The sequence below is a fragment of the Lynx rufus genome, unplaced genomic scaffold (genome assembly GCF_022079265.1).
Source record: "Lynx rufus isolate CCGP_SWC_20201006 ecotype Redwood Valley unplaced genomic scaffold, mLynRuf1.p SCAF_23, whole genome shotgun sequence".
NCBI lineage: Eukaryota > Metazoa > Chordata > Mammalia > Carnivora > Felidae > Lynx > Lynx rufus.
This window is the reverse complement of record NW_025814838.1, coordinates 6,374,889-6,398,844: the sequence shown is the minus strand read 5'-3', so window position 1 is coordinate 6,398,844 and position 23,956 is coordinate 6,374,889. Positions and strand designations below refer to the sequence as shown.

General features: G+C 48.1%; 1 protein-coding gene across 1 annotated transcript; it reads right to left on the bottom strand.

Moving 5' to 3' along the window:
• Positions 1 to 1,690: 1,690 nt before the first annotated feature.
• On the bottom strand, positions 1,691 to 23,808 carry EARS2 (glutamyl-tRNA synthetase 2, mitochondrial). The gene is made up of 9 exons (XM_047087766.1): positions 23,670 to 23,808; positions 21,233 to 21,388; positions 18,158 to 18,347; positions 13,890 to 14,362; positions 12,404 to 12,512; positions 9,849 to 10,002; positions 9,624 to 9,754; positions 3,435 to 3,570; positions 1,691 to 2,975 (listed from the first exon to the last, which is right to left on the bottom strand). Exons 1-9 carry the CDS (start codon positions 23,806 to 23,808, stop codon positions 2,892 to 2,894), a joined length of 1,572 nt encoding a protein of 523 aa, XP_046943722.1. The 3' UTR covers positions 1,691 to 2,891.
• Between the last annotated feature and the right edge of the window lie 148 nt (positions 23,809 to 23,956).

Below are 23,956 nucleotides of genomic sequence, written 5' to 3'. Positions count from 1 at the left end.
GTGGTCAAGGCTCACATATGTGCATGATAAACCCTAAGTATTAGTATTCTGCATCTCCTTCTGTGGGAAATACCTGTTGTTTCTTCATTACCCCTTCTTCTGGAAAAAGCTTCCTACTTTTCCTTGGAGATGACTCTTCCTGCATTGGATATAATTCTTGAGGGACTACCTATTCCTGGCTAACAAATGGCAACACAATCACAGTTCTAACCGCTGGTGTCTAAAAAGACATTCTCTCTTTATTTTTTTTTTTTTTACTTTATTTTTATTTATTTTGAAAGAGAAAGAGAGCAAGCAAGGGAGAGACAGAGAAAAAGGGAGACAGAATCCCAAGCAGGCTCCGTGCTGTCAGAGCAGAGCCTGATGCGGGGTTCGAACTCACGAACCGTGAGATCATGACCTGAGCTGAAATCAAGAGTCAGAGGCTTAACCGACTGAGCCACCCAGGCTCCCCAAGACACTCTCTTTTTAATTTTTTTTTTTTCAACGTTTATTTATTTTTGGGACAGAGAGAGACTGAGCATGAATGGGGGAGGGGCAGAGAGAGAGGGAGACACAGAATCGGAAACAGGCTCCAGGCTCTGAGCCATCAGCCCAGAGCCTGATGCGGGGCTCGAACTCACGGACCGCGAGATCGTGACCTGGCTGAAGTCGGACGCTTAACCGACTGCGCCACCCAGACGCCCCGACACTCTCTTTTTAGAATCTAAATCTTTTAGAGGCACCTGGGTGGCTCAGTTAGAAGAGCATGCAATTCTTGATCTCCAGGTTGTGAGTTTGAGCCCCACCTTGGGTGTAGAGATTACTTAAAATAAATAAAATTAAAAAAAAAAAATCAAAATCTTTAGATGAGTCATCCAGAACTAAAAGAGAAAACACAGTAGGGAAACAAACCACAGCAACAAAAAAACTAGCCAAGATTCAGACATCCCCACTGAAGAACAAGACTGGCCATTAGCTCCTGCTGCCTCGATGACCAGAGTGCCCTCAATTCCTGTCTTTTCCAAGCCCTGATTCTTTGGCTTTCTCATAGATTCCTTGACTCTCCCACGGACTTAAACTCTCCATAAACCCATAGTCTCCAATCAACTTATGTTTGGCAGAGTTGGTTTCTATTACTTGCAACCAAAGAACTTCATCTGATGTATTTTTTGAAGCGAAGACTAGGACTGCGCAAAGCATAACAAACCCTGAATCCCCTTTCCCTACTCTCCTGGGCAAAAGGCTATCTATTGCTGGGTGACAAATTATCCCTAAACCAAGTGACTTGAGGCCATAAACACTTATTATCTTATAACCTGTGTGTGTCCAAAACTCAGGAACAACTTTGCTGAGTGGTTCTGGCTCAGGATCTTTTATGGAGGATGGTGTCTGAACACCTGACCGGGGCTTGGAAGACCGGCTTCCAAGATGACTCACTCACATGGCTGCAGGCAGGAAGTCTCAGTTCCCTGTCCCACGGATGTCTTCAGAGGGCTGCCCGAGTGTCTTTGTGATGTGGAAGTTGGCTTCCCACAAAGCAAGGGATCCAAGAGGATAAGACAGAAGCCACGAGGCATCACAAGTCGGCCCTACTCAATGTGACTTCTAAGATGGCGGAATGACTGGGGGACATTTTGGAGGCTGGCTGCCATACAGGAAAAGCTTAGGAGCCCCAGCAGGGTCTTTTTCAAATTTTTATTTTATTTTATTTTTCCAGTACAGTTTTTATAGGCAGACATCATCCTCCTTTCTCTTTAGCTATTCCTATTCACCCCAATGAAAACACCTATTTCAGGGACACCTGGCTGGCTCAGTCGGAAGAGCATGTGACTCTTGATCTCAGGGTTGTGGGTTCAAGCCCCATGGTGGGTGCAGAGATTACTTAAATAAATAAAAGTTTAAAAAAAAAAAAAAGAACATCTTATTTCAGAAACCCGCAGACAATGACTTACAAGAATGGGCAGAAGGAGGAGGTAGGTATGAAGAAAAAGGTGTAAAACAGGGGGGATGAAGGTCTCCAGTCCGAGGACCAGGTCTGGAGAACTAGAAAAGAGGAAGAAAGGGCCTTTAGAGAAGGAGACACACGTGCCCGAATACAAGGACAAAGCAGAGTGTGTAAGAGTGGTATAAAGTGTAGTGCTCGCCCTCGGCAGACGGTCACTTCTTTTACAAGTGAGTCACTTCTTTTACAGAGAGTCTGCCATCCAGTTCAGTCCTGCTGGTGTCATTCATCTTTTACTGCTTCACCTAAAAGCGGGGCCTGAACACTGCGACCTGTGAGTCCAGGGAGATGCCAAGCTGTTAGGGGCTGCACTGCATCCCCTCAACACTCCTATGCCGAAGCCCTAACCCCCAGGACCTCAGAATGTGACTGTGTGTGGAGACAGGACTTCTAAAGAGGTAAGTTAAAATTGGGCCATGAGGGTAGGCTTTAATCCAATCTGACCCGTGTCCTCATAAGAAGAGATCTGAACACCCAGAGAGACACCAAGAGCACACACTGAGGAAAGACCATGCGAGGACACAGAGAGAAGGTGGCCAATGGCAAGCCAAGGAGAGAGGCCTCTGGGAAGCCACATCTGCTGACACCTTGAACTTGGGACTTCCAGACTCCAGAACTGTGAGGAAGTAACTTTCTCTTGTTTAAGCCATTACGGGAGCCTGAGCTGAATATGACACAAGCCCTCGTGAACCAGCTCCTAACCTGTGCTGTGTAATGTGGTGTCAGAACCAAGCACGAGGTGAGAGGAAGCCATAAACGCACTGGGTGCACCCAGAGACGGTTTCCACTCGGGATTCCTTCTGTGAGCTTCCTGATGGACCCCAGGCCTCTTCTGCTTTGCTCTGAAGGCAACTTCCATGCACGTCCAGGTTCCTAGGGCTGCCTCTTCCTCTGTCATATCTTCTCTCTAGCTGGAAAGCACCTTCTGTATTCGTTCCCGTACTTCCTTCGCTCCCAAGGACACCATCATCTCAGCTACCGGAGGTCCTTGCTAAGAACAAAAAGAGAAACTGCCTTATTGCCTTATACTGCCTAAAGAACTAAAGCCCAGCCCCAGTCTGCAGGCGCTACACCCCAGGCCAACCCCAGTGCCGCTGCCCGCGTCTGAAGGGGCACAGTTAGCATTGCGTTGTCTTTACTTTCCGTGGCCAAGGATGGGTCCCAGGAGCCTGTTTTCCCGTGGTGATATGTCTATTGGCCCCCCATCAACCGCCAGCTCCATGCAGGCAGGGAGAGTGCATGTTTCATTCACTACTGGGCCCACTGTACCCAGAACGGTGCTTCTGCATAGTAGGTGCTTCCATAAATACTATCTGCTGAGAGACTGAAGGGAGTGATCGTGTTTCATTTGTCTTTGTACCCCCAAACCAGAGCATGACTGCCATTGAATGTCAGCTGAACGGATAAATGAGGGGCTCCAGGGAACAGTCCAGCCCATCTGCCCACTTACCCGCTGTCCACTGAGGGCCACTCGGAGGACTTGCATCACGTTGCTGTGTTTGGTCCCCTCCAGACCTTCTGATACCTTCTTCAGTTCTCCACTCAGCACGTCCTGAGTTAAGCTCATACCGGGTCCTTCTAAAAGCCTAGAAAAGAGGGGCGCCTGGCTGGCTCAGTGGGAAGAGCATGTAACTCTTCATCTAGGGGTTGTGAGTTTGAGCCCCATGTCAGGTGCAGAGATTACTAAAAAAAGGTAAATAAACTTAAATAAATAAATAAAAGCCTAGAAAAGAGCCAGTCTATGAGGGCCTGCATGGGCCAGTGGCAAGTAGGTAAGAGGGAGGATTTCTGAAGATTAACATTCACAACCAGTGTTCAAGTCTGCTTGGGGGAGAAGGGAAGGAAGAAGATCCCCATCCCTTTCCAATTTGAGAAAAAAAACAAAACAAAAAAAAACAACTAAGGAACCAAATACACAGATAATCCAAGCACAATACAGGAAAACGCAGATGGTACCACAGTAAGAGGATTTACTAATTTCTACCTCAAGGTCATGTGATCGCTATGCCTCAGTTTTCTCATCTATAAAGTGGGGATAATAATAGTGTCTGTAACTCACAAGGCTATGGTGGGGCTGAGTTCAAACTTGTTAGGCACTAAGTACGTTGCTTGAATAGACAGTAAACACTCTGAAACACTAGATCTTGTATTTCATTTAGAAATTAAACATTAGTGGGGTGCCTGGGTGGCTCAGTCAGCTGAGTGTCTGACTTTGGCTCAGGTCATGATCTCACGATTCATGTGTTCGAGCCCCAAATCAGGCACTGTGCTGACAGCTCGGAGCCTGAAGCCTGCTTTGGATTCTATGTCTCCCTCTCTCTCTGACCCTCCCCCACTCACATTCTGTCTCTCTCTCAAAAAAATCAACAAACATTAAAAAAAAATTTTTTTTAAAGAAATTAAACATTAGCTAATATTTATTATATCCAAGAGCTCAGAAACATTGCAAGAGAATCTAAAAACAAACTCAGAACAGGTTAGACATAGGATGGAAGAATGAAGCCCTCTGTGAAATTACTTGAAACACAGCTTTAGGATTGGCAAAGGGGAGACTCTTTGGGCAGGGGAGAGGGCTTGTAGCACAGAAGGGCAGAAAGAAAGAGACTTCGGGAGACCCCGGCTCCAGTAACAGTACTGCCACCAACCTGCTACAATCATTCTTTTATCTTAATTTTTTTAAATGTTTCTCTATTTTTGAGAGACAGAGAGAGAGAGAGAGAGAGAGAGATTCCGAAACAGGCTCCAGGCTCCAAGCTGTCAGTATAGAGCCCAATGTGGGGCTCCAACTCACAAACCGTGAGATCATGACCTGAGCTGAAGTTGGATGCCTAACCAGTTGAGCCACCCAGGTGCCCCTACAATCATTCTTTAAAAAAAATTTTTAGGGCAACAACCATGATCTTGAACTCCCCACTTGCCTGTATTCTGGGACACGACAAAATTTAGGTCTATCAGATCTGCCACATCCATGCTGGCCTTTATGAACTCCCCAATAAAGTCACAGATGCCACCTTCCCAGATGGGAAAAGAGTGGTCAGGAACAGCACCTTGCATAGCTGCATGAAGAAGTAGGTGACCCCAGCCTGTGTGCACTTCCAGAAGGGCTTGCACTCTGATAGGCCACTGCACCTGCAGGTGACAAAGTCAGGGACGTTGGCCAGCATGAAGCAGTTCTCAAAGTGGAACAGGGTTATGGTGCCGGCTGCCTGGGCCCACCAGAGCACAGGCTGCTGAATCAGCCAGCCTGGCGCCCACCTCTTGCTACAAACATTCTTTGTCCACAAGTTGAAGCATGTAAGGATCTAAAATCCAGTAGGCCAGGGGCACCTGGGTGGCTCAGTCAGTTGAGCGTCCAACTCTAAATTTTGGCTCAGGTCATGATCTCATGGTTTGTGAGTTTGAGCCCCACATCAGGCTCCATGCTGGCAGTGCGGAGTCGGCTTGGGATTCTCTCTTTCCCCCTCTCTCCCTGCCTCTCCCCAGCTTGCACTCTCTCTCTCAAAACAAATAAACTTAAAAGCTTTTTTAAAAAGTTAAAAAAAGTTAAAAAAGCTTAATGAGTTAAAAAAAAGCATAAATGTTTAGAAAATAATAATAAAATCCAATAGGCCAACAATCGTCCTCTGCTTTGCTGGTAGCCAGCTGAGATCCTCTCTCACCAGTGCGTTTGGAGTTTCAAGAGAGATTCCCCATTCAGTTAGAGCTTGACTTGCCAAAAAAAAAAAAAAAAAAAAGAAATAAAATAAAATAAAAAATTTCTGAGTTGGAGGGGCACCTGGTGGCTCAGTTGGTTGGGTGTCCAACTTTGGCTCAGGTCATGATCTCGTGGTTCATGAGCTCGAGCCCCACGTTGGGCTCTGCACTGACAGCTCAGAGCCTAGAGCCTGCTTTGGATTCTGTGTCTCCCTTTCTTTCTAACCCTCCCCTGCTCTCTCTCTCAAAAATAAATAATAAACATTTAAAAAAATTGTTAATCTCTGAGCTAGAGCAATGGACGGGAGCAGGGTGGGTGGGTCTGTATTTTACAGCACCTTCTCAGTCCCCCTCAGCTATTACAGAGATTCCAAAGTAGAAATGCTGCAGAGGGCCTGGACAGTTCCACTAGTGCGGATGGTCCACAATGCCAACTGGGGTACTGCCCGTGCTCAATGGGGTCCAGACAGTCCCCTGCCACTGATAGGCTTCATGTGGAGGGTGACTGGCTGGGGGACCCGTGCTCGTAAGTAATGGGAAGAAACTGCCTCTTGGTACCGACAGATTCCCTTACTAACTCTGGATTCTGAACCACTGAGTTTCAACAGGAGGCAAAAATAACCATGCTTATTGCATCATTAACTCGGCCACGTGCTTATTATTATTCCTATATCCAGAAGATAAAATACAGAAAATATAAAATTTAACACGGAGGGGCCCCTGGCTGGCTCAGTCAGTTGAGCATCTGACTCTTAATCTCAGCTCAGCTCATGGTCTCACAGTTTAAGGGTTTGAGCCCCACTCTGGGCTCCTGGCTGACAGTGCGGAGCCTGTTTGGGATTCTCTGTCTCCCTCTCCCTCTCTCTCTCTTTCTCCCTCCCTCCCCAGTTCATGCTCTTTCTCTCTCAAAATAAATAAATAAACTTAAGAAAAAAAAAATTTTAATGTGGAAAATGGGGTGCCTGGCTGGCTTGGTCAGTAGAGCATGCAACCCAATCTCAGGGTCATGAGTTTAAGATCCATGTTGGGCATGAAACCTACTTAAAAAAAAGTTGTTAAAATTTACCATGGGAAAACATAGGAACTCTCCTCTATGCCACTGTGGGGAAGCAGGCTGCTAAGGAGCTGGTAGAAGAGGGACAGGCCACAGGCAATGGCAGATCAGGACACATTAGAGCTGGCCCAGAGCTTGGCGTGGGTACAGAAGGGACTTCTAAGAAATCTGGCAGCTTCAGAACACTTGGGTGTCAGTTTTCCTGTCCTGAGTGGGAGCCCCAGAGTGTCTCTGAAATCTAACCCCATGGCAGGGATGTGGAGTTAAGGCAATGGTCCTGGTGAATTAGCACTAAGAGCTCCTATTGTGGAATGCCCTAAATTAAAGGAGTATTGTAATAATGACTCTTGGGAATTTATCCTAGAGATATAAATGCAAACCCGATTAATGATGTCTATATGTGGCTATTCGCTATAGCATTGTTTATAACAGCAAAATCTGGAAGCAATCCAAATGTCCAACAATAGGAAATGAGTTAAATAAATTATCGTAAAGTGGTACAATAATGGCCTAAGTGTAGCTGTAGGAAATAATAAGGATTCTCTCTAAAGACTGGGCAGATCTACAGATATGTTAAGTGAAACAAACAAATCAAAAGACACAGAACAGTGTTACCGTATTTTTGTGTAAAAAAGAAGGATCATTTAGATATAATTAAAAAGGGTAGTAATGCGCAGACAGTTCTGGAACTGAACAGATGGGGGACAAGGATAAAACTGGATTTCCCAATATCTACCTTTTTTATACTTTCTAGGTTTAAAAAAAATTTTTTTTAACGTTTACTTATTTTTGAGACAGAGACACAGCGTGAGCAGGGGAGGGGCAGAAAGAGGGAGACACAGAATCCAAAGTAGGCTCCAGGCTCTGAGATGTCAGCACAGAGCCCGATGCGGGGCTCAAAGTCATGAACTGCAAGTCCTGACCTGAGCTGAAGCCAGATGCTTAACCAACTGAGCCACCCAGGTGCCTCACACTTTCTAGCTTTTAAACTCAGGTTTAAGAGGTCTGAATGGGGGTACTCTCTCTCTCTCAAAAATAAATAAACATTAACATAAAAAAAGAGGTTTGAATGTTTTCATAATCAAAACATCAAATTTCAAATTTTAAAAAGACAAAAATGGAGTTACACATCCATATCACTGAATACTCAGACATTACATAAAGGAAACTGCTAAGTGCGGCCACATTTCTGTTGGGGGCTGCAGTAGGAGGGAACACATACTTTTTGCCATAGACCTTCTTCTACTATTTGTATTATACTGTATTTTTTGCCACATGATTTTCTTATCATTTCCAGGTGTTTATTTATTATGACAATACACTGAGGGTTTCTAGATATCAGGCACTGTCCAAGCACTTTGGAGAGAAGCGTATGGCCTCTAGGCCCAACCTCGCCTGGGTTTGAATCCCTGCTCCTCCAACTTACTGTTATTTTAGGCAAGTTACTTACTTAGCCTGTGTCTTGATTTTCTCACCTATAAATTGGAGATAATATTTTAACCAGATACTTTATTAAGTGGCTGTGAATTTCAGCGTATACACATATCCACACACACCCTGTGTACATACGTATACAGACCTACTGCATATAAATAGCAAGTTGCAGGGATGTGTAGGTAAACGCTTAAGACCTACTTTCATCTTCATGACAAGCTGGGAGGAGGTAGGTAAAATGGACACTGGGTTTTGCCGCCCAGCATCCACCTCCCTTTCTCCTGATACCCCAAATCTCCTTGAGGAATTACCTGGCTCCCATTCTCAGCTCATGTGCCCTGGCTGGGGGTCCATTTACGGCCCAGGAGCTGATGAGCTAACCTACGCCAACGGGCACATCACATTCCCCAGGCCTCGTGTGACTGGTTCGGAGAGAAAAATGTAGCTAATTGGGTTCCGTCAGAGTTCATCTTAAGACACGGCTGAGGCCTTGTGATGTTGGAGCTGTCTTACAAACAGGGCACAGACATGAGAGAGGCTGCTCTCCTTTTTTTCCTTTCATATATAGTGATAAAATTTTTAGCCAGGCTCATGGCTGCCAAGTTAAAAAAAAAAAAAAAAAAAAAAAAAAAAAAAAGAAAAGTTTTCCAGACTCCCTCGTAGCTTGGCATGGCCATAAGACAGGCATTCTGGCCAGCGAGATACAGGTGGAAATGAATGTGTAACTTCTAAGTCTGTTCCGTAAGGAGTAGGAGTGTCCCATCCCCTTCCCTTTTTCCTCCTTCCTCTTCTGGCTAAAGTATGGATGGTCTATGAGCCACCATGCACCGTGTGGACAAGAGCAGAATCTAGGGACATCAGGACCCTTGAGATATGGAAAAAGCTCTTTAGCCCTGGATCGCCGCTTCCTCGTGGGGTAAGCACTGTCATTTCTTCTGTCTGATAGAGAGCCCCACCCTCCATCTACTCGATACAGAGTCTCTGCAGAAAAAGTAGCCGGCATTGAGAAGTGTGGAACAGAAGGTCAAAGGGACAGAGAGAAAAATAAGGTCTTAGTGATATGTTTTTGGCCCCTGAATTAGGCTGGGCTTAAGCCAGCTTTGGTTGCATTTCTGTTCCTGTACAGTTAAGACTGTAGTAGCATCTCTACCGTTAGAGGTGAGGAAATGGAAGCTCAAAGAGGTGCCATAGTGACGCCACCTGGGCAGGAGAAAGGACTGGGTAAGCGGCAAGACTGGCAGGGAACCCAGGTGAACCCAACCCCAAACACACTGCCCTCTCTGGGGAGGGTCTGGCTCCTCTGGGAAAGCCCCCCTACCAGAGTGATCATCTTGCCAAGACCCTGTCACTAGCCATGCGTTGTGTGGCAGGCCCCGCAGCCAGTCCTGGAGGAAGGGGGCCCTGGGAGGGAGAGGGAACTCAGGGGCGGAGCCTTGAGCTTGGCCTGCGGCAACTCACCCCAGCACACGCTCGGCAATCAAGTCCACCTTCTCCGAGATGGCGCCCAGCTGCGCTCGGCCCACGGCAGGGCGAGTCCACAGGTAGGAATGTGCCGGGGAGACCAAATCCTGCAGGCGGCAAATGTGACCCTAGGGGAAGAGGCAGTCGCTGAAAACACTGAGGACAGGGAAGAAGGGGGGCGCCACCCATTCCCTCAGTCACCGGAGCTCCCTGACACCACACCTGTCTCAGCAGGATGATCCTCTCCACGTAGCCTGGGTCCAGGACATCCCTGTCTCGCAGCTGGCTGCCGAACGTCTCCTCCACCAGGGCCTGCAGCTTCCCCACCAGCTGGCGTCTCTGGGTCTCACTGCTCACCAACCGACACAGGTGCAGCCTGTAAGAGAAACCAAGGGACCGGGCAGCCACTGGCATTCCCAGTCCCCTCCAAACCCTCTCCCTAAGGGAGCAGACAAGGTTTGAAGAATGACACGTTATATGAGCTGTCCCTCCCACGGCCCAGAAACAGATCATACAGGAAAGGGGTCTGGCCAAGGTCTAAGTCAGCCTAAGAGCCCCAAGCAACTCAGGTATCCTGTCGTGTTTCTAAGATAGTAGCTAACATTTTAAACTAGAAAGAGATCACATAAAAAGAGATTTCTGGCTTCTCTTGGGATATCAGAGAAGATCTGGCTGCAAAGGGCCCTTGTGCCCCACACTTCAATAGCGGGAGCAGAGTGGAGGCCGCCCGGTTTACAGGCACAGAGCACCCCAGTTTGCCAGGGCCTCTGCTCCCCAGTGCCTCTCCCCAGGCTTGCTACCTACCCCCGTGCTGGCTGCTGGCCTCGACAGGCACCTGACTTTACAAGGTACAATCTACAAGTGTCTGCCTCCTTACATAGCTTAAAGCATGAGACTCCGGCACAAAAAGGCAGAGATCAAGAACATAGATTTATAGGATCTGAAGCTCAGAGTGCACAGCTGTTTGAATCCAGGGCTCATAATCAAGAAGTTCAGGTTTTCTTGTCAATTCCAATGTTCTTCTTTCCAGAATTCTTCTAACTGCCTTGCTCCCTCTCTTTGGGAGCAGCAAAGCTTTAACCAGTCCTCAGTTCCCTCCCTAGGCTGCCCTGGCATGGAAGAAAGGCAGGTGGCAGCGGTGGGGGCATATCTTCTGGGCTCTGGAACTGGGGCAGGCCTGTGAATCAGGCCGGCCCTGTGAGAGGTCTGCAAGTTCCATGATCGTCCAGAGCCTCAGGAGGCTCATGTACACCACAGGGACAACCAGGGGCCTCCAACACAGGGCACTGTGCAGACTACATGAGGGACTATCTGGAAAGCACAGAGGAAAAGGCAGCTGGAGGCAGGCAGGGGGTCAGGACTGAGGGTTCCGCACATCAGGGGGGGGAAGGATGAGACCCTCTGCGAAGCTATCTGGAGCACACACTACCCAAAAAATAATGATTTTCTTAAAAAGGAGTTAACACCACATACTGAAAGTGTCTCTAGGATCTCCACAGCAGTGGGAGAAGACCGTAGACAGAAAGCAATCAGGAGACCCTAGTGGCCACGCTTGAGATAATACATGGAAGGTCTAGGGCCTGGGAGACAGGAAGTGCCAAATAAATGTCAATTACCATCACTACTTCCACCACACTTGTGGTGCTGCTCTGACGACTACCGGTGCTACCTTTACTGCTATTACCGAAATAATCACAGCAGCGGCTTGATGCCAGGAACATCTAAACGTTAATGGCTTCGGCTGCGTTTGTGGCAGTCCCAAAACTGCATCTCCTCTTGGGTCCACGCCGAGCAGAGCCCACCTCCATCCTCCTCTGGCTACCCTCATGCTGGAGGACTGGAATGGGTCACAAAGTATTTCCCCGCCGTGCCCCATTTCCTTGAAATACCACTTTCCCTACAATCAGAAAGGTAGGGTTCAAGTTGCATTCACTGGTGAATACCCCATTCAAGGGATGCCTGCCGTTTGCTGCGTGAACGGGCTGGTTATGGAACACTGCCCTATGTGTCGTTTCCTTCTATGCAAAAGAGAGCAAAGTCAGACAACTGATCTGATGTCTGATGGGAGATAAATGAAGTAACAACCTTCAATACCTGCAGTCAATGCGAATTCTCTGGGCTCATGCAAGTAAAGCACAGACAGCCTGTCCCCAAACCAGTGCTCAGGAGACGGCATCCTTGAGTCCCTTGTCCCTTAAGTACACATCAATCTGCTGGCTTTACCACCAAGGCCCTTAGATGGATATGTCAACAGTGATCTGAACTGTAACTGGCTTTAGAGGTCTGAGTGAAGAGCTACATGAAATGTAAAACAGGTGTCATGAGACAGTGCTCAGTCACCGTGTTGGTGGGGGGGCGGACAAGGGGTGATTCCGAGGCGAAGATGCCCCTTTTCTCTAGGCCATGGCTAACAGAATCCATGCAAAGGACGACCAGGAATAATGGTAATGACAGAGACAGTACCTACCATTTACAGAACACTTTTTATGTGCCAGGGGGTGTGTACAACACCTTGATGCAACGTTTAATTTAACTGAACTCCTACAACAATCGTAACAGGTAAGTACTGTTATTAGCCCCACTTTCGAGAGGAAGAAACAGAGGCTCCAGGAGGTTAGGTGATTTACATGCTCTGTGTTCATGGAGCATCGGACACATGAGCCCACAGTAAAAATCAGGTCCATGTGACTCCAAAGCCCACTAGACCCTCTGCCATGGGTACCCTCATTAGCAAGAAAGCCTTTTTGTACCAGCGGCCTCCCTGCTACACCACTCACCTGTTAAATTCCGGGAGCTTCTCCAGGTCCAACAGGGCTGAGTGGCAGGTGACCCGGGTCAGGTCAAACTGTGTTATCAACTCAGGCAGGGTCCTGCCCATCTGGTTCTCTGCAAGGAGGCAGGCCCAGCCTCAGCCCCCTCCCTCGCTTTTCAATCACAAGGGAGGCTAGGTGATCAGGTTCTGGGTTTCCCATTCCATTCTGACCCAAGGGATTCAACTTCTAACTCTTGAAGGAGCTTTCATTTGCAGAAAGGGTTCTGTCACTCAGGAAAAACAAGTTTGAAAACAATCAGACTAGGGGTGCCCGGGTAGCTTAGTCAGTTGAGCGTCCAACTTCGGCTCAGGATATGATCTCACGGTTCATGGGTTCGAGCCCCATGTTGGGCTCTGTGCTGCCAGCTCAGATCCAAAGCCTGCTGTGGATTCTGTGTGTGTGTGTCTCTCTCTCTCTCTCTGTCCCTCCTCCACTCATGCTAAGTAAATAAACATTCAAAAAATTTTTTTAAAATAATCAGGCTAAACCAACCCTCACTGCCCTCAAAGATGTGGGTTGCAGGAACAGCATGCTCATTGCCTGGCTGGGCCCCAGAGATTCTGACTCTGCTGGTCTGGGATGGCGTCTGAGCATCAGTATTCTTTCCAAGCTTCCCAGGTGGTTCCAAACCTCAGGCAGTGCGGAGAATCGCTGCGCAGGGAGCTGCTTCTCCAGAGCTGCAGCCCCGTCCCATGCGGTCAGCAGGCATCGTGGCCAGGCCTAGGCCTACAGGGAGTCTCTGCCGTGTCCCTTACAGGCTGCATGGCTTTGCCAAGTCATCAAACCTGTCTGAGCCTCACAATTCTCTTATAAACAGCAAGGATAATTTAATCCTCTAAAGACTATTTTAAGGAGTAAATGAGATAAGAGCAGAATAAACAGTAAGCAGACCACCAGTGCCACATTTCTAGAAATCCCCTCCACAAAGAGGTCATCCTAATTTGCTGCTTCTTTAAACCTTGGGCTCTAAGTCTTGGACCAAGGATAAGGGCCCAGTCTGGAATACACTAGGGTCATAGCAGTCTTAGTAATTCTGTTGGAACCCACACTTGCCATAGTGGGAGTAATATAATTATAATAACCATAAGATCTACGGTTTTTGTGCAGAGTGGCAGACACCTTCCTGGGTGCCTCATATTCATGAGCTCAGTGAATCCTAACTTAACCCTATGAGGTAAACACTTATCCCCATTTTACAGAAAGGCAGGGAAGGCTCAAAGACCATAAGCTCCTTACGGGCAGGGGTGACATTTAGCTAGTTCACTGTTGTAGCCCCAGCACTTAACACAGCATCTGGCTCAATAAACATCTGTTGAGAAAAGAATGAATTTAGGGAAGAGCGTGCAGCTAGTATATGGCACAGCCTGGCCTGAAGACCAGGTGGGCCTGAACCAAAGCCCCAGCTCCTCACTGCTCTGGTCCCACTGCAAACTCCCAGGTGGGCAGGTACCTGCAAACCCGGAGCCACAGTTGGTGATGATGTCCAGCAAGGCATCTGGCAGGAAGTCGGCAGCAGCAAAATGCTCCAGGAAAATGTCTCCTTGCCTCTTGGACAGCTTGCTGCCATCCCTATTGAGGAGCAGGGGCAGGTGGGCAAAGCGAGGTGGTTGCCAGCCCAGGGCCTGGTACAGAAGTAGATGCTTGGAGGTGGAGACCAGCCACTCGGAGCCCCGCAGCACGTGGCTGATGCCCATGTGGTGGTCGTCCACCACGCATGCCAGGTGGTATGTGGGAAAGCCATCGCTCTTCAGGATGACCGGGTCCCCCTCCACACTAGCTACTTCATGCCGATTCCAGCCATACACCAGGTCCTGGAAGGCTGGTGCCTCCCCATCCAGGCGGAAGCGGATAGCAGGTTTGGGGCCTGTGGCTAGCTTCTGGGCCACCTGCCCCTGGCTCAGGTTCCGGCACCGATTGTCATACCTGTTAAAGCAGAGCGTCACAGAGGTTAGGATGACTACAGACAGACTGAATTCCGTCTTTGTCTCTGATAGTTGGCTGACCTTGGCAAGACATCTACTTCTCCAGCTCTGTTTCCAGTCCTGAACAGGGAGTGGAGTGACGTATGGGGAAGACAGTAATTGGTAACAGTGTGGCAGACACTTGCGCCTGCCTACCTGCCAGCCTCTCCCTCTTCTTCCTTGCTAATGAGGAAATAGCAAAATGCCTAGTCCTGGGGGTTGAATCACAGCTGGTGTGGCCAATCATGCAATCCCATTCCCATTTGCCAGCAACTGGTCCAGGCCAGACCACTCTAGTCCCCAAGACTCAAAGAAAAGTATGCCTGGAGGCAGGGGAGGCTTAGGCTCTGGGGAAAGATTGCCTCTCCAATTGAGAGCAAAAGAGCCACAAGAGGAAAATTCCTCTGCTTTCCCCCTGTGCCCTTCAGATGTTGTCCTGTGAGGGCAGAATGCCTGCAGCCTCCGCAGCCACTTGCAGCTAGTGTAGGGGGTGGGGCAGGGGAGGTAGGAAGAAGCCACAACAGAGCGCTGATGTCTTGAAGCTGCTGGTTTTATCCTTGAGTCATCCACCTCCAGACTTCTGCAGAGTAAGTGACAAATGTCTGTGTGGTTTATGCCCTGGCTACTCCAAGTATGGTTTGTGGATCCCTAGCAACAGCCTCACCTGGGAGCCGGTCAGAAATGCAGCATCTCGGGCCTCAGCCCAGACCTGGTGAATCTGAATCTGCATGTTAACTAGATCCCCAGGTAAGTCGTCTGCACATTAGAGCATGAGAAGCTCTGATTTGTCCCCCACTCTCTATTAAATTCTTTATTATTATTATTGTTTTTTAATTTATTTTTGAGAGAGAGAGAGAGACAGTGAGCAAGCACTTATGTGCAAGTGCTGGGAAGGGGCAGAAAGAGAAGGGGACAGAGGCTCTGAAGTAGGCTCTGCACTAACAGCAGAGAGCCCAATGCGGGGCTCGAACTCATGAACCGGAGATCATGACCTGAGCTGAAGTTGGCCGCTTAACCAACTGAGCCGCTCAGGCACCCCTATTCTTTATTTTTTTTTAAGTAAACCCTACCATCAATATGGGGCTTGAACTCATGACCCTAAGATCAAGAGTCGCATGCTCCATCCGCTGAGCCAGCTGCACGCCCCTGGTTTGTCCCTTTTATTAATTTTTTTAAATTTTATCTATTTATTTTTTTAATTTACATCCAAGTTAGTTAGCATGGTTTGTCCCTTTTAAAAGGGGTATTCCATTACTTACTCCCCGAAGAATCCTGACACAGAAATGTAAAGCTTGAAAATATACTCCTTGACACAGAGCTAAGTGTTCAATTAATAAACGGCTGCATGGATTCCGCAACAGAACTTGACTGTAATTTTAAAAAATAACCTTCTACCAATAGACAAGTAGATTATTTATGACAAAAAAGTAAAGCTGCAGTGAATATCATGACCTCATACAAATATCCAGTGCTTGTCCAAACAGTTCATTTAAACTGGAACTCAGTGGGGGGTGCCTATGAGAGCTTGTCTCTTGACTTTAAGGATGTGAGTTCAAGCCCCACATCGGGCATGAAGCCTATCTTAAAAAGGGGCGGGGCACCTGGCTGGCTCAGTCGCAAGAGCATGTGGCTCTTGATCTTGTGGTCATGAGTTTGGGCCCCACGTTGGGTGTAGAGATTCCTTAAATAAACTTAAAAAAACTTTGTTTTAATTTCTTTAAAAAATAAATAAGTAAGGGGCGCCTGGGTGGCTTGGTCGGTTAAGCATCCGACTTCGGCTCAGGTCATGATCTCACAGTCCGTGAGTTCAAGCCCCGTGTCGGGCTCGGTGCTGACAGCTCAGAGCCTGGAGCCTGTTTCAGATTCTGTGTCTCCCTCTCTCTCTGACCCTCCCCTGTTCATGCTCTGTCTCTGTCTCAAAAATAAATAAAACGTTAAAAAAATATTCGGGGCGCCTGGGTGGCGCAGTCGGTTAAGCGTCCGACTTCAGCCAGGTCACGATCTCACGGTCCGTGAGTTCGAGCCCCGCGTCAAGCTCTGGGCTGATGGCTCAGAGCCTGGAGCCTGTTTCCGATTCTGTGTCTCCCTCTCTCTCTGCCCCTCCCCCGTCATGCTCTGTCTCTCTCTGTCCCAAAAATAAATAAACGTCGAAAAAAAAAAAATTTAAAAAAAAAAATAAATAAATAAATAAGTAAATAAATAAACTGGAACTCAAGATGTCCTGATGCCACTGCTGATGGGAAGCAAGGTGGTCAAGGGCCACAGGCAGTGTCTATCAAAGCTCCAAACTGGCCCTGCAATTCCTCATCTGGGAGGGTCTCCAACAAACACCCTGCACACGTGCACAACAACATATGTCAACATGATCCATCCCAGCTCTTTCATTATAACTACAGATTAGAAATGGCATCAAGATTCATTAGTAAGAAACTGTTTAACGGATGCTACATCTGTACAGTGGAATACCATGCAAGCATAACAAAAATGTGTGGGCCTATATAGATTGGATAGCCTCAAAAAAGGTAAGTGGCAACGGTAAGTTGCACAATCCGTATATTGTGTGCTGCCATTGGAATGGGGAAGAGAAACAATACGTGTTCATCAGGGTACATGCGTTGAGTGTCTCTGGAGAAGACAGAAGAAAATTCTAGGGTCACCTGGGTGGCTCAGTCGGTTAAGCATCCGACTTCAGCTCAGGTCATGATCTCACGTTTCATGAGTTCAAACCCCACACTGAGTTCTCTGCTGTAAACTCAGAGCCTGCTTTGGATCCTCTGTCCCCTTCTCTCTCTGCCACTCTCCAGCTCACATGTGCTCGCTCTCTCTCAAAAATAAATAAATATATGGGGTGCCTGGGTGACTCAGTTGGTGAGTGCTGTGCTGACAGCTGTCAGTGCTGTGCTGACAGCTCAGAGCCTGGAGCCTGCTTTGGATTCTGTGTCTCCCTCTCTCTGCCCCTTCCCTGCTTGTGCTCTGTCTCTCTCAAAAAACAAACATTAAAAAAAATTTAAAAATAAACGTTAAAAAAAAAGAAAGAAAATTCTAACTGCAGTTGTTTATACAAAGGGAAATTGAGGGGCCAGAGTCAGGGTTAGGAGAGATCTTTGCATATACATTTCTCTGCCTCTGAAAAAAACTTTACTTACTCAGAATTACAAATAATTGAAGTTACTTTACGTGTTACTACTGCCTGAGAGCCAGTGTGGTCGGCAGCTCTGACATGGCCCCAGTGATGCCCACCTCCAGTGTTTCTGCCCTTGTGTCATCCCCTGCCTGGAGTGTGGGCTGGACCTAACAACTTTCTTTTTGGGAAGAGAATGCGGCACAAGTGACAAGATGTTGCTTCCTCTGTTCAGTTACAAACAGACTGGCTTCTGTCTTGCTCTCTTTTGCTTTCTGTCCACCTTGCCCACAGCGAGGCCAGCTGCTATGCTGTGAGCTGCGCTGTGGACAGGCCCACATGGCAAGGAGCTGGCATCTCCGCACAACAGCCAGTGTAGCCCACGGTCAGCCAGCAGCCTCATGAGAGAAATGGAAGCGGACCCTCTGCAAGGCCAGTCTTGAGGAAACCACAAACCTGGCCAAAACCTTGACTGCAGCTTTGAGAGAGACTCTGAGCCAAGGAGGCCAGCAGAGCTGCGCCCAGACTCCTGACCAAAGAGGCCGTGCAGGGACCACAGTTTGGGGGGAATCTGTCATGCAGATGAGGGACACACGCGACTTTGGGGAAGCAGCCTAGACAGGCTGGGGCTCTCACCGGGGCGTCTGGTGATTCCTCAGGGCCTCCTTCTTCAGGAGCTCCAGGCGCTGTGGTGAGCAGAAGCAGGGGTAAGCAGCGCCAGACTCCAGCAACGCCTCCGTGGCCCGGGCGTAGAGCTCAAGTCGCTGGGATTGCTGGTACGGCCCCGCTGGACCTCCCCGGCGGGGGCTCTCGTCTGGGGGGATGCCTGCGGCACAGCAAGAGAGAATGCTCACCAAATTCTAACGATGAAGATGCTGACAGCACCGGTTCGGCACTGTTCTGTGTGCCTTATGCATACAGTAAAGCTTTTAATCCTCACAACAACCCTCAAGGTCGTTACTGTCGCGATTTCCTTTTTATAGGTGACCAGTTGAAAGACAAGAGAGGGTAAGCACTCAAGGTTGTGAGGCCTGGAAGATAAGGAGTCACAGGGGTGTGTCACCTCCATAGTCCACGCTCTCAACTGCCCTTCCTCTCCATCTGTCCTTTCCCTGGGGAGGGGGAAAGCAGCCCAGGCCTGGAAGAGCTGGCTCCAAAGAACGAAGTATGGTTCAGGGCATAGCCCTGGCTGGACCCCTAGTTCTGCGCCAGAGAAGCTGTGACAAGGGATCCTGAAGACGGGTGAGGGCCGCAGTGCCAAGCACCTGCCAGGCTGCTCTTGTGTCCCATGACTTCCATCAAGCCTCAGAACCGCCCTACTAGGTAGACGCCATCGTGACCCCCATTCAGTATGGACGCTGAGGCACAGAGGGGCTCTGTTACATCACTTGGCCAACAGCAAGCGGTACAGATGCATTCGAAGCCAGGCCAGGGGGCCACAGAATCCACGCTTTTCACCCTGATTGTACTGCCTCAGCCTCCTTCCCTGCAAAGCGGAGCTATGCTCTAGCATGCGGGGCGGTGGCAAGAACGGGACGCACTGGTACTTTCAAAGCGCTCAGCCTGGTGCACACACGCAGAACCACTGCGATGGGTGCCGTTATATGAAATGCGATCTGTTGTAAGCCACAGCTCCAGCCCAAGGTCCAGTTTCCTCCGGTCACAAAGGACAGATTTAACCAATATACACTTTCTGCAGAGACAAAGGGGACACAAAAGAGCCAGATGGTGGTGTTTCTACCCTAAACAGCTTTCAATAAAAACCACTGATTTGTAGACTTTGAAATGGTGACTTTCGTGTCAGGTAAATTATATGTCAATTACACACAAAAAGGGTGACTCCTAAATTAAGAAGCCACAGAAGTCAGCTCTGCCTCTCCACCACACCGGAGAGGAAGCTGTGCTGAGGGGCTGCAGGCGTCATTTACACAATTGTGCTGCACCAGGGGCTCCAAGGGTAGGACTCTTTCACCCCTGGACCTCCTGTTCAGACAGTGGCTGACATATGGCAGACACTCAGTGAAATCCAAGTTCTCATCCTGGCCTGCCTGGTACTGCAGGTTCAGTACCGGCCAACTTCTGTCCTCACATCTCCAGTCCCTCTGCTTGGTCACAGTCCTTGGGCCATGCTGGCCTCTTTGCTGCTCCTCTAATACACCCTATGCTTTCCTTCATCAGGGCCTTCACATCTGCCATTCCCTCTGCTTTTTAAATCAAATTTTTTAATCTTTATTTTTGAGAGAGACAGAGACAGAGAGACAGAGTGCAAGTGGGGGAGGAACAGAGAGAGAAGGAAACACAGAATCCGAAGGAAACACAGAATCTGTCAGCACAGAGCCCAACACAGGGCTCATACTTATGAACTGCAAAATCATGACCTGAGCCGAAGTCGGATGCTTAATCAACTGAGCTACCCAGATGCCCTGCTTTTAAATTTTAAGTTTATTTATTTATTTTGAAAAAGACAGACAGCACGAGTGGGGGAAGGGCAGAGAGAGAGAGGGAAAGAGAGAATCTCAAGCAGGCTGCCAGCGCAGAGCCTGATGTGGGGCTTGAACTCATGAAACCGTGAGATCATGATCTGAGCTAAAACCAAGAGTCGGGTGCTGAACCTACTGAGCCACCCAGGTGCCCTGCCTCTGCTTTGAACAGTCTTCGTGCAAGTAGCCACAGGGCTGGCCCCTCACTTTGTGTGATCTCTGCTTTAATGTCCCCTCCTCAGAGAAGACCACCCTGTCTAAAACAGCATCCCTCCCTGTCAGTTCTCTAACCTGTTAACCTTTTCTCCATAGCACACATTAACACTTAACATCATGGTGAAAATGAATTAATTTATCTGTCTTCCAATTACTGACAACAGAGTCTCTGTTCAACGCTGGAACACGACCTAAATTACAATAAGTGATCTCTTTGAATGAATTCCTTTACTCAACTAATCTCAACTAAGCATCTGCCATAATGTTCTACAATAGAAGATAAAAATGAAATCAGTTTCTGCCCTTTGGGAACCCAAAGTCTAGTTAATAATTTACTGCAGATTAAAATACACATCTCATAAAAGTCTCGGTATTTTTGGTATTTTTCCTTGGAGAACTTAACTGGTTATACCTGTCTTGACAGGTAAGCAATTGTTGACCCAGGGAACACAAACACACTCCTCCTTGTCTTCCTGGGGTTTAGCAGTCCTTCAGATTAAACTTCCCATAAGAAGACTGACTTTAGAAGCTGTACACATTTAGTTTGGCTCACACAGTGTGTTTAAAAAAAAAAAAATCTGAGTTCAAGTTTAACAATGGCAAGTATTCATTAAAAAAAAAAAAAAAAAAAACAGTAACAAAAACCTGGATTTCTGGCTCCTCTTGGAAGTCAGAAGGTTGGACAAGCTGGGCCAGCATTCCCACATGGGAACAAGGGGCTGGAGCCTTCTGCTCACCACACGCCTCGCCTCTCCACTTCCATCTTATGCTTGGCCTGTGTTTCCTGTCCGTTCCCAGTAGCACCTGACACTCTAAGAACAGGAACCTCAAAACAGCCTCAGAGCATTTCTTTAGCATCTTTTTTTGGGGGGGCACGTGCCTCCTGAGGCAGCACAAATATACCCATCTCTCCAGGAACTCCTCATTGTCCAGCTTGGGCCCTGTGAGGCCTACTGGCTCCTTTCCCTGCTCCCACTTCCCCCTTGGAGAAGGGTTTTTTTCCTGACCGCCTCACCTGCCCACTCCAGCATGTCTTCAATATTCTCTGCTGCCCCAGGCACAAGGCGGGACTGATCCGTGTCTTCCAGCCTGAGGATGAAGCTCCCCTGGTGCTTCTTGGCAAAGATATAGTTGTATAAGGCAGTGCGTAGGCCACCCAGGTGCAAGAAGCCTAGTATAAGAAGAGAACACTCAGTCAAGACAGGGAAGATGAACTGACACACCTCAGCCAGACGCAAGTAAGCCCTGCTTGTACCAGGACGTCCCAGTGAATATCAAAGCTCAAGGAACAGCTACCCCTGTCCCATCCTTCCAGTCAACACCGAGACAGACTGCCACAGGAGAGGACAGGGGTGGTCAACCTCTTTAGCCCCTCATCCTGGAAATAGAAGACCACCCAAGTTTTAGAGCATGTAATTTTGTGGGAAAAAAAAAAAAAAGACTCCAACTCTTCCTAACTGCACCCACTGTTCTACTTAGATTTACCTCAAGGCCAAGTTTTACCCAAATAAGGACAAAGGATTATCCACTGAAGCCATTACCACACATCCATTTAACATGTACAAATTCAATGATGTGCTTGGGTGAAAAAAAAAAGCTAGTATCTTATCTTCTTTGGTCCAGGCCATGGCTCTGACTCCATAACGAGCCTCTCTGCATCTACAGGTTTAGGAGGCAGCATGGGACCCATGAGGCTCTTCTGGCATCAGGCAAACTTCTTCAACACGGATTATGTGTGACCTTCTGCTAGTTATTACAAGGCAACCACAAAACCAGAGGTCCCCAAGACAGAAGACAGGGGTCCAGTAATCTGGATTTAAATTCTCCATCCACCATTTACCAGTTGCTATCCCTTGGGCACTTTACTTCATGTGTATGAGCTTCAATCTCCTCATCTGCTAAGATTTAAAAAAAAGAAAAGAAAAAAGAAACTTTTCTTACAGGGCTGTTGTGACCTAAGCGCTGGTCAAAGTATACCCTTCAATTAATTTTAGCTATTAATGACCTATGTCGTTTCATAAATCTGTCTGTAGACAGTATGTTTTATCTGTCTGTAGTCAGCAGCCTTTTCTGTATGGGCTTTTCCTGCAAATCAGAAAAAAAAGGAGAACTATAATCACAATAGAGAATATTGTTTATTAAGTGCTAAGTACCAGACCTTGCTAAGTGCCTCAGTTGCATTAGCTCAAACCCACAAGACAGGAACTATTACTAGCCCTGTTTGGCAGAAGGTAAAACTCAGAAGCTCAGGAAGGTTATGCAATTTGCCCATGTCACACAGCTAACAAACGGCAAAGCTGGCAATTTGGACCCAGCCAACCTCAGACCTTGTGGCCCCCAACCACTACATGAGTGCCGTGCAAAGCCAAGTACAGACACTTGCTGGTCTAGAAACTGCTGCCAGTTCATAACCAAGTAAGTACAGAAATGGAGAAAAAATATTTAGAAACAGCAATTTGACAGAGTAATTTTATATTTGGTGAATTCAACAGAAATAGGCTCATATTTTGTATGCTTTCAATATTTGTCCTTTTTAGTAACTCATTTCTGTTGGTTATATAAAAATACTGATCCATAATCAATTAGAAATTAAAAACCAGTCCTGTCACCATGGTCTGAGAGGCCGGCTCTACACTCTGCTGCCTGCCATGAAAGATCCTGTCACTCTGTGCAGGTGGGATCTTGACACAAAGGCTTACATGTGGACCCACAGGTTCTGAATGAGAGGAATGCTCAGTGTGGAGAGGGCAGAAGGAAGCCTCCGTGAGAAAAACAAACCGGGGGGAAATGGTGGGGACACCCTGACAAGCTCTCCACTAGGGCATACAGTGAGCCTCTACCTAATTCTTTTGGCTTGCTGAGTGCCAACATTAACCACAGGGCCTTTGTACCTGCAATTTCCTCTGCCTAAAGTCCCTCTTATGGACTTCATACAGACTTCACATACATAGACTTCTTGTCTTTTGGTTCTCAATTCAAACGCTACATCCTCAACACGCCCTTCTTGAGCTTTCTATCTAACCCCCAGACCCCTACTCTGCTTCATTTCTCTCATGGCATCTGTAACTAAAACTACAGTTATTTTTACACGTATTTGTCGCGGCTATAACGTATACTATAGGATGGGCTTCTTGAGAACAAGAGCCAAAAACGTTCCTGGAGACCACGGCATCCCAACGCCTAAAACAATAGCTGGCACACTGTTGGTCCTCAATAAACATTTATTGAATACACGAAAAAGGGACCGAAAGTAATGGTACAGTTCGATAAACACAAAGAACTTCCTGTCAATGTGAATAAATTACGCTTGTGGGCCTACTTCTACGCCTGCAAAATAGGGTCGCGCTGCCCGCCCAGTCTGACTCGACCGGAAGGGATTCGTTCGGGAATATTCGGGGGGCGGACACGGTACGATGGACTTCGACCTACAGCGTCACGTCCGCCCAGGTTACCTGTGGGGCTGGGGGCGAACCGCACCCGCACTGCAGCCCCGGGATCAGTGCCCATGCTGGCCTCGCGCCGTCCTACGGGGCGGCCCAAGGCCGCGGGGGGCCTCGCCGACTGCAGCAGCCTCTTCAGAAGCACCGCCATGTGGGATAGAACCGCACACGTGGGCTTCTCGGTGCATCACTTCCGAGGACCCCTTCCAGCCAATCCGCGTCTGCCACAGAGGGCGCAGCCCCGCCCCTTAAAGGCGCAGGCCTCCTAGCCTGCAAGCCCACGCTCCCCAACGCCGCTC